Source organism: Salvelinus namaycush, chromosome 6 (genome assembly GCF_016432855.1).
Source record: "Salvelinus namaycush isolate Seneca chromosome 6, SaNama_1.0, whole genome shotgun sequence".
NCBI lineage: Eukaryota > Metazoa > Chordata > Actinopteri > Salmoniformes > Salmonidae > Salvelinus > Salvelinus namaycush.
In genome coordinates, this window is record NC_052312.1 from 20018407 (window position 1) to 20028844 (window position 10438).

Genomic DNA, 10438 nt, shown 5'->3' on the forward strand with positions numbered 1-10438 from the left:
ATATGTATGGTCTTTGCTGCCCTCTGCTGTCTGGCGGTAAAAATGACATGTGCGCCTGCCAATTTTTCCATGTCTAGCTCCAGAGCATGTCTGACTGCAGCCTTTGTGAATGCAGAAATACGTCTGCCTCTGATCTAGATTTAGAATGCTGCGTTTGAATTCTACTTCTACGGTCTCTGATTATCTGTTTGTCCACAGATGCAAGTGGACACCGTTCTCTCAGACTTTGAATCATCAGATTTCGGAGAAATGGTAAGTCATATCGTTACGTAGGGCTTTAGTCGAAGCAGTGCACTGTGTAGGGAATAGGGTGCCATTTGGGAAGCAGACAAGGTGTCATGCTCATCCCCATTCCCATTTAAACGGAGCCACCAGCTGTCTCCTCCCCTGTGTAGGGTCTAGTAGTGAGTATTTCTGGACTGGCCTGTGTATATTTAATGTAATGGAGGATTAGATCTTCTTCATACCTGCATCTTCTAGCTGATTAAATGAAGCAGGACTGGGAATGAGGGGTGGTGGAGAGAGGGGGAGGGGATAGACCGGCAGGAAGTAGATCTACTACTTAATCATTCATGTCTGACCTTCTAAAACTGTTAATTAGTTTCTCTCTCTTCTCTCTCTCTCTCTCTCTATATATCTGGCAGTCAGAGGACTTCTATGGCGTGAGGCGTCTCTACGTGACACTGGGTTCCTGTCTGTTCTACAAGGTTGAGTGTCGTCTCACACCTGTCACACACACACACACTCACCTGACATCTATCTGCTGGGGCGCTCTCCTTTCCACACACACACACACACACACACACACACACACACACACACACACACACACACACACACACCTGGGCCCACAGTGAAACTTGAAACTTCACAGAAGGGACAGACAGACACCGTTGGGTGGATAGGAAGAAAGAGACAGTTACATATGATTATTTACAGTGCATTCTGAAAGTTTTCAGGCCCCTTGACTTTTTCCACATTTTGTTACGTTACAGCCTTATTCAAAAATGGATGAAAACATATTTGTTTTCATCAATCTACACACAATAACCCATAATGACAAAGAAAAAAAACGTTTTTTATAAATGTTTGCACATTTGTTAAAAATAAAAAACAGAAATACCTTATTTACATAAGTATTCAGACCCTTTGCTATGAGACTCGGAATTGAGCTCAGGTGCATCCTGTTTACATTGACCATCCTTGAGCTGTTTCTCCAACTTGAGTCCACCTGTGGTAAATTAAATTGATTGGACATGATTTGGAAAGACACAGACCTGTCTATATAAGGTCCCACAGTTGACAGTGCATGTCAGAGCAAAAACCAGGCGATGAGGTCGAAAGAATTGTCCGTAGAGCTCCGAGACAGGATTGTGTCAAGGCACATGTCTGGGGAAGGGTACCAAAAAATGTCTGCAGGATTGAAGGTCCCCAAGAACACAGTGGCTTCCATCATTCTTAAATGGAAGAAGTTTGGAACCACCAAGACTCTTCCTAGAGCTGGCCGCCTGGCCAAACTGAGCCAGGGCCTTGGTCGGGGAGGTGAACAAGAACCCGATGGCCACTCTGACAAAGCTCCAGAGTTCCTTTGTGGAGATGGGAGAACCTTCCAGAAGGACAACCATCTCTGCAGCACTCCACCAATCAGGTCTTTATGGTAGAGTGGCCAGACGGAAGCCACTCCTCAGTAAAAGGCACATGACAGCCCGGTTGGCATAACCTAAAGACTATCAGACCATGAGAAACAAGATTCTCTGGTCTGATGAAACCAAGATTGAACTCTTTGGCCTGAATGCCAAGCGTCACGTCTGGAGGAAAACCTGGCACCATCCCTACAGTGAGGCATGGTGGTGGCAGCATCATGCTGTGGGGGTGTTTTTCAGCGGCAGGGACTGGGAGACTAGTCAGGATCGAGGGAAAGGTGATCGGAGCAAAGTACAGAGAGATCCTTGAAGAAAACCCGCTCCAGGGTGCTCAGGATCTCAGACTGGGGCGAAGGTTCACCTTCCAACAGGACAGTGACCCTAAGCACACAGCCAAGACAACGCAGCAGTGGCTTCGGGACAAGTCTCTGAATGTCCTGGAGTGGCCCAGCCAGAGCCCAGACTTGAACCCGATCGAACATCTCTGGGGAGACCTGAAAATAGCTGTGCAGCGACACTCCCCATCCAGCCTGACAGAACTTGTGAGGATCTGCAGAGAAGAATGGGAGAAACTCCCCAAATACAGGCGTGCCAAGATTGTTGCGTCATACCCAATATGACTTGAGACTGTAATCACTGCCAGGTTCTTCAACAGAGTACTGAGTAAATGGTCTGAATACTTATGTAAATGTGATATTTCAGTTTTTAATTTAGTATAAATTGGGTAAAAAACTGTTTTTGCTCTGTTGTTATGGGTTATTGTGTGTATATTGATGAGGGGGGAAAAAATATTTAATCCATCTTAGAATAAGGCTGTAACGTGACAAAATGTGGAACAAATCAAGGGGTCTGAATACTTTCCGAATGCACTGTAGATGGGATATCGTCACCCAGGATAACATGCTGTACCCCCTCATTCCCTGCATGGCACATCATCAGCCTATCAATTGATGCTGAATTATTCATGATTTGTAGGAGGTTGTTCTCTAGGTTCAAATCTCCATTCTCATGACCTTTGTATAGAGAGAGTCTGGCACTCTCTATATGATGGGGCGACTTGTGTTAGTAAAAATTCTAAATTAATTTGTGTTATCTGTGTGTGTGTGTGTGTGTGTGTCCAACCTGTGTGTGTCCTCTGTGTCTCTGTCTCTCGACGTGTATGTCTCTCTGCCTGTTTCCAACCCCAGGGCTATCTGATAGCGAACCACCTCCCCAAGGAGGACCTGCTTGACGTCTCTCTCTACTGCCAGCACTACTGTCTCCTCCCCCTGGCCTCAGAGCAGCGCGTGGGCCAGCTGGTTATCTGGAGGGAGGTGTTCCCTCACCACTGCTCACAGATCCACCAGACCAAGAAGTACCAGAACAAGACCAATAACAACCACTGTACCATGCCTGGCTACTGCCAGCCCAAGGGACGCTACTTCCTACTCATAGTGGGACTGGTAAGACCATAGATACTCACAGTACCAGTCAAACGTTTGGACACACCTACTCATTCCAGGGTTTTTCTTTATTTTGAATATTTTTTGGGACGTTGTAGAATAATAGTGAAGACGTCGAAACGATGAAATAACACATATGGAATCATGTAGTAACCACAAAAGTGTTAAACAAATCAAAATATATTTTATATTTGTGATACTTCAAAGTAGTCACCCTTTTCCTTGATGACAGCTTTGCACGTTCCACAATGTAGAAAATAGCACAAATAAAGAAAAACCCTTGAATGAGTAGGTGTGTCCAAACTTTTGACTGGTACTGTATATATAAAATGACATATAGGGTCTTTATTGAGAATGTAGGATTCAATGTTCCATCAGTTACTCTAATGAGTGTCACCTTTTTGTGTTTGTGTCATTTCTTGCTCTTTTTCTCTACCTTTCTTTCTCTCCTCTTTCTCTTTCCCCTCTAGCTGTCTCTCAGACAGACATCCAACATTTGACTCTAGTTTTGTGTTCCAGGATACCAACTACACGCAGACATCTGTTATCCCATACATTCTCTCTCTCTCTCTCTCTCTCTCTCCTTCTCTCTTTCTACCGCTCCCTCTCCCCCAGAGGCACTTCATGCAGTGTGTGCTCCTGGAGGCGGGTGGCTGTGCGGCCCCTGCCACGGGGGCCCCAGGGCCCGACTGTGTGTACGTGGACCAGGTCAAGGCTACCCTCCTACAGCTGGAGGAGCTGGACGTAGGGATGGAGGAACACTTGGCTGCCCCGCCTGCCCCCTGCCTCTCCTGTGCTGACTGGTTCCTCCCCTCCTTCGCCCGTGACAGGTTGTTTTTAGTTTGACAATTTTAAAAACAATTGTGCATTAATTTAAAAAAAGAAAAGTGCAGAAATAAAATAATTGTGTATAAATAAGAGCATAGATAAAATTGAGGATGACACAAAAAGTTTCCATTGTGGTTCTCAGGTTAGACACCCTGGCCTCCTCGTCTCCTGTCCTCTGCAAGCTGGCCGGGGGCGTGAAGCCGCCCTCCTCGGACCAGGGAGGAGGAAAGGTGGTGGGCCGGAGCCTGTTTGGAGGAGGCGCTCGGAGACCTCACCCCAAGAGGAGTCAGTCCGACAGCGGGAGCGAGGGACAGTCGGACGGGGGTGTAGGAAGGCCGACTGGACTCAGTCCGCACTCCACCCCGGACTCGGCCCGGAAGCTGGTCGGCCAGAGAGACTCGCTGGGTTCTGGAGGATCTGATGGGAGTCGAGGCAGTGGGAGCATTTTCAAGGTAGGGTCTTAACCTTCCTTCCCCCATTGCGTCTCTCATCCTTATATCTATAAAAAGTTATGTTCCACGGCACACTTTATTAAATTACAGAGAGACAGACAGACAGAGAGACAGACAGACAGAGAGACAGACAGGCAGGCTGTCAGGCAGGCTGTCAGGCAGTCAGACAGACAGACAGACAGACAGACAGACAGACAGACAGACAGACAGACAGACAGACAGTAAAGTGCACACACACACTGCTAGGAGAGCACGATATTTAGCGACACACTGGGTTTTGTCAAATACCAATGTTGTTTCCCCCCTCCCCTTAGATTCCCAGGATGAAGCATCCTAACCCGTTCTACCTGGGCACCCTGAAGAAGAGTCTGACTGAGAGAGAGACAGAGGAGAAGAACAACACTATGAAGTGAGTGAAACAGGCCAGCAATGTTAGAAGTTAGTTTATCCTTCCTTGTTGTAATAATGCCCCACATCTCCTTTCTGCTGTGGTCCTATTCTTTCATTCCATCCTATTCTATTCCATATCACACTATTCTATTTTATTCCATCTCATTCTATTCCACCCCATCTCTCTTCTATTCTGTTCCATGCCATCCCGTTCCATTCTATACCATTGCATTCTATTCCATTCCATCCAATCTCTCTCGGTTCTGTGTTGGCCAGGTTGACGTCTGGGGCAGAGAACACTCTGTTCCACTATGTGCTGATGGAGAAGGTGCAGGGTATCTTCATCGCTCCTACACACAGGGAACTGTCTCAGCTCAGCGGCTCCATCCACCCTCAGCTCATTCGCAACTTCCACCACTGCTGCCTCTCCATACGGGCTGCCTTCCAGCGGAGTCTGCCGCCCAGGGTAAGATACGGAACACACACACAGACAGACACACTCACTCACTCTCACACTCACACCGTGGCGATTTTAGCATGTGCATCTTGGTGGGGCAAACTAACCCAATTTTTTTTGTTGCATGCCAGCAAAGCCACAACACAACACTAAACAATACATTTATTGCACTATAACGGTGACAAACGGTGCCCACAAACTGTTAGGGCCTACATAAAGCTGTCCTAACAGCTGAGCTTTTCTTTCAGCACCATGGCTATCAGCGGAGCCTCGTCTGGCAGTGAAACTGTTCATTCAGCCTCGTTTACTGCCTTTTTAAAAACCCTAGCTGATATAGCTGATTACAGCAAGCCGTCATTTCAATTAAGACATTAACCTCTAAAAGTTTAAGATGTTGGGGGGGGGGGGGGTACTAAGCTAATATATGGAATTGTTTTAAGATGGTTCTAAACTCAACAAAAAAAGAAACGTCCCTTTTTCAGGACCCTGTCTTTCAAAAATCCAAATAACAATTCATGAACGTGCACCTGTGGAACGGTCGTTAAGACACTAACAGCTTACAGACGGTAGGCAATTTAAGGTCACAGTTATGAAAACTTAGGACACTAAAGAGGCCTTTCTACTGACTCTGAAAAACACCAAAAGAAAGATGCCCAAGGTCCCTGCTCATCTGCCTTAGGCATGCTGCAAGGAGGCATGAGGACTGCAGATGTGGCCAGGGCAATAAATTGCAATGTCTGTACTGTGAGACGCCTAAGACAGCGCTACAGGGAGACAGGATGGACAACTGATCGTCCTCGCAGTGGCAGACCACGTGTAACAACACCTGCACAGGATCGCATCCCAAAATCACACCTGCGGGACAGGTACAGGATGGCAACAACAACTGCCCGAGTTACACCAGGAACGCACAATCCCTCCATCAGTGCTCAGACTGTCCACAATAGGCTGAGAGAGGCTGGACTGAGGGCTTGTAGGCGTTACACCGAGGCCTGTACTCTGGAGTGGGATTGATTTGGAGGTGGAGGGTCCGTCATGGTCTGGTGGCGGTGTGTCACTGCATCATCGGACTGAGCTTGTTGTCATTGCAGGCAATGTCAATGCTGTGCGTTACAGGGAAGACATCCTCCTCTCTCATGTGGTACCCTTCCTGCAGGCTCATCCTGACATGCCACCAGCCATACTGCTCATTCTGTGCGTGATTTCCTGCAAGACAGGAATGTCAGTGTTCTGCCATGGCCAGCGAAGAGCCCGGATCTCAATCCCATTGAGCACGTCTAGGACCTGTTGGATCGGAGGGTGAGGGCTAGGGCCATTCTCCCCAGAAATGTCCGGGAACTTGCATGTGCCTTGGTGGAAGAGTGGGGTAACATCTTACAGCAAGAACTGGCAAATCTGGTGCTGTCCATGAGGAGATGCCCTCCAGTACTTAATGCAGCTGGTGGCCACACCAGATACTGAATGTTACTTTGGATTTTGAACCCCCCTTTGTTCAGGGACACATTATTCCATTTCTGTTATTCACTTGTCTGTGGAACATGTTCAGTTTATGTCTTAGTTATTGAATGTTATGTTCATATACATATTTACACATGTTACGTTTGCTGAAAATGAACACAGTTGACAGTGAGAGGACGTTTCTTTTTTTGCTGAGTTTATAATGTATCATTTAGCTATTTGATTTTGAATTTTAGGACCCCTTTAGGTATCCCCCCCAAAATATTTTTAAATTATTTGATCAAATATTTAGTTTGGCCTTTACTACTATAGCCCATAGAAATGCCTTGAATAACATTCATAAATGTAAAAATAGATAGTAAAAAATTATTTGCATAAGGAATAAGGTTTTGAAGTGTCTGTCCTATATCTAGAAGATAACTCAGGAAATATATAGATTTTTACACATACGTATTTAACCTTATATTTTTTGGAGCAAAACAGAGAACACCATCGTGAGAGTCTCTCCTTTACATAGTAATATTAGTCATATTATTTTGTAATAATAGTTCTGCAGATGCGGTAGGCCGACATAGGCGGATGTTGTGGATAGAGACGCAGCCCACACAAAAAAAATTTACATCTCTAGCTTATATTTACAGATTTTAATGGGGATTTTTTATTATGTTTCTTAGATTGACACATGGGTGCGTCAATAGACTCTCCAGGATTAATGAGCGAGCTAAGATGGACATAGTCGATATAACTATTTGTTCAGTACCTTTGAAATGTACAGCGACAGAATTCAGAACATGGTCCGTTCTTACAGTATTCTCCCTGTACACCAAGTCAGAACCGTAGGATAAATAAAGGGGGCATATAAGCAGACAATGAAAGCTCTTACAATATTCGATAGTGACAATTCTCTAAAACAGGCTAAAGGCTACATGTACACCACTAAGTCAGAACAGTAAGCTAAGTTATGAGGGGGGGAGAGACCAAATTCTTAGGGTGAGACACGGCCGATGAGCACCGATACGTTTTATCTATAAATTCTCTTCATATGACAAGGATTTGCCAGTAGATTGTCGACGTGATTCATGATGATGGCTGCTTGTCTAACTTTCTAGCAAAGTTTTTGAAAGTATGATGTTGACATGATCAGTCCAATCAAAGCTATGGTAGATATAACGTGATTTGACGTCATTTTATCTGTGGCCAATGACCTTGAGCCTTCTTGGATGGGCACAATGATAAATCTATGGCAGCACCCAAGGGGGCTTGAACTGCCTAGCTCTCCCGTAGATTCTGCAGTGACATAATGTCCCCATGAGCGACAGAACGCTGAGCAAATCTCGGCGCAATTAGGTAAGATTACCAACGCCTACACTCTGTATTTTTGCTGGCTGCCCATCCACCACAGAAAGCACTGAGCTAGGCTGAAACACCTTCATTTTGGAGCTGCCTTACTTAAGAAAGAGACCATGTTTGTTTGCGGCTTTATTAATTTTATTTCCGCTCATGAAACATGGGACCAACACATTGTATTTTTATTCAGTATATTATTATTATTTATTTTTTTAACAGGTGGGGCTCAAAGACGGGTCACTACTGCAAACACACCATATCCCTCTATGTAAGAATGTCTGTGTTTTAATAAAAAAGGTGGTGTGCGTTTATGTTTAATCTCTTAGACCTCTCTTTGTGTGAGTAGGGCAGGCCAGGTACAGACAGACCCCAGGGGACCCATGGGCTGGGCCCAGTGAAGGAACACGGGGTTCTGTTCCAGTGTAAACCTGAGAACTGGACCGACCAGAGGAAGCCAGCCCCCACCATGACCTACTGGGTTATAGGGTACGTGACAGAACAAAATACTAAATGCTACCCTGTTCCTTTTGTAGTGCACTATTTAGAACTCTGGATAAAAGTAGTGCGCTTATATGGGGATTAGGGTACATCAGAGGACAATGTGTTTCAGTGTGAATCTCAAATGGCACACTATTCCCTACATAGTGCACTCTTTTTAGTGCTCTGGTCAATGTACTATGGAGAGTAGGGTGCCATTTGAGACATAACCAAGCCAACTATGTCTGTGCTTGCCTTACATAGTGTGAGCGCCACTGTACATGATTTAGTCTCCTAAGAATGATGATATCTATATTGCCTCTGTTGCTATATAGGGTCAGTGTTATGAATTCTATATTCTGTGGAGTTTTTTGGGGGGGGGTTGAATGTAGGGTAGGGATGGTGGCTGTCCTTGTAGTAATGACTGATGGCACTTTGGGATGTCTTGACTGTTGCTTTTGGACATGTTTCTGCGTTTCAGAGGTGTGTGTGTGTGTGTGTGTGTGTGTGTGTGTGTGTGTGTGTGTGTGTGTGTGTGTGTGTGTGTGTGTGTGTGTGTGTGTGTGTGTGTCGTCAGTGAGAGAGAGGTCTGTCTGGGTGGTAAAGTAAAGAAATGTGAAGTAAGCCAGTTAACTTTGAGTGAGAGGCTGGGAATAGCAGGCCAACATGTAACAGCTGGGCTCTGGCTTACAGTGAATTTCAGACATATATATATATATATATACAGATATACTGGGCATAGAGATGTTCATTTATCAAGGTGGTGCTGCGGTATTGTCTACTCTCTGGATATCTAGTGCTTTTTGTTTGATTTAGTTGTTTTTTACACGTCCTGCCTATACTCCAGCTTGAAACACACTGCCATTTCCCTCTGTTTGTGTTCCAGCCGGATGCTTCTAGAACCCGTCCCTCAGGAATTCTACGTGTGTTTCCATGACTCCGTGGCAGAGGTTCCCGTGGAGATGGCCTTCCGCCTGTCTTTCGGCCTGGCCTTGTGACGAGCCGTCTGCCAATAGTCTCTTATGAACTCTGGTAACACTACTACCTATCGGCAGACAGTCAACAGCAGAGCACAACCCTGTTCTTTAGGCACCAAACGGAAGAAAACAGACAGACGGGGAGTACATAAACGCCAATAAGATACGCTTGTTCACATTTTCTATCACAAAATATTTTGCTACGGTTTTCCCTAATGAACACAACCCTGGTTTTAAAGGTTTCACAGTTGACCTCAACGCCTGCTTACTGTCGGTCAGAGATATTCTGGGATCTAAGACTCCCTCTTGTGCCTTGATTACCTGATGGCAGGTAACAGGAAACCTCACAGACCAAGGTTGTTCTCTGTTAGCCTTGGATCAGCTCCAGTGGAACAGCAGGACTGCATCCAGATAGAAATATGTTATGTGGAACAAGCATGAGGTATAAGGAATCACGTCAGCTCTATTCATGACATTTCTATCTGTAACATCCCACTACGAAACAGGTTTTGGGGCAGCAGGTAGCCTAGTGGTAAGAGCGTTGGGCCAGTAACCGAAAGGTTGCTGGATCGAATCCCTGAGCTGACAAGGTAAAAATCTGTCGTTCTGCCCCTGAACAAGGCAGTTAACCCACTGTTCCCCTGGTAGGCCGTCATTGTAAATAAGAATTTGTTCTTAACAGACTTACCTTGTTAAATAAAAAATAAATATACCCTGTCCAAAATGGCTCCCTATGTAATGAATAGATTTTAACTCTGGGTGTGTGGAAGGACAAGCCACTAAAAACTGAGTATTAATACCTCAGAAAACATGCTGGATTTTATTTTTTTAACGGGTAGATGTGAGTTGGCAGCATTGTTCTGCTGTTCTGGCCATAGCAAGTCTCATTCTAGTTCTGTGTTTCTGACATTCCTGTTAGCTAAAGTGTGCCAGACCAAATAATATGGGAAAAGTCTAAACAGCATTC

At 45.3% G+C, this 10438-nt stretch overlaps 1 protein-coding gene across 1 annotated transcript in view; it reads left to right on the forward strand.

Annotated features, from left to right (window-relative positions):
- LOC120048998 (protein inturned-like) overlaps positions 1–10041 on the forward strand; it is a 29809-nt gene extending 19768 nt beyond the window's left edge. The window contains exons 10-18 of the mRNA XM_038995259.1: positions 199–252; positions 645–707; positions 2831–3085; positions 3701–3915; positions 4056–4365; positions 4680–4774; positions 5032–5221; positions 8364–8503; positions 9381–10041. Coding sequence (XP_038851187.1) covers positions 199–252; positions 645–707; positions 2831–3085; positions 3701–3915; positions 4056–4365; positions 4680–4774; positions 5032–5221; positions 8364–8503; positions 9381–9492 — 1434 coding nt within the window. The 3' untranslated portion in view covers positions 9493–10041. The remainder of the gene's footprint in view (positions 1–198; positions 253–644; positions 708–2830; positions 3086–3700; positions 3916–4055; positions 4366–4679; positions 4775–5031; positions 5222–8363; positions 8504–9380) is intronic.
- Positions 10042–10438: the final 397 nt, after the last annotated feature.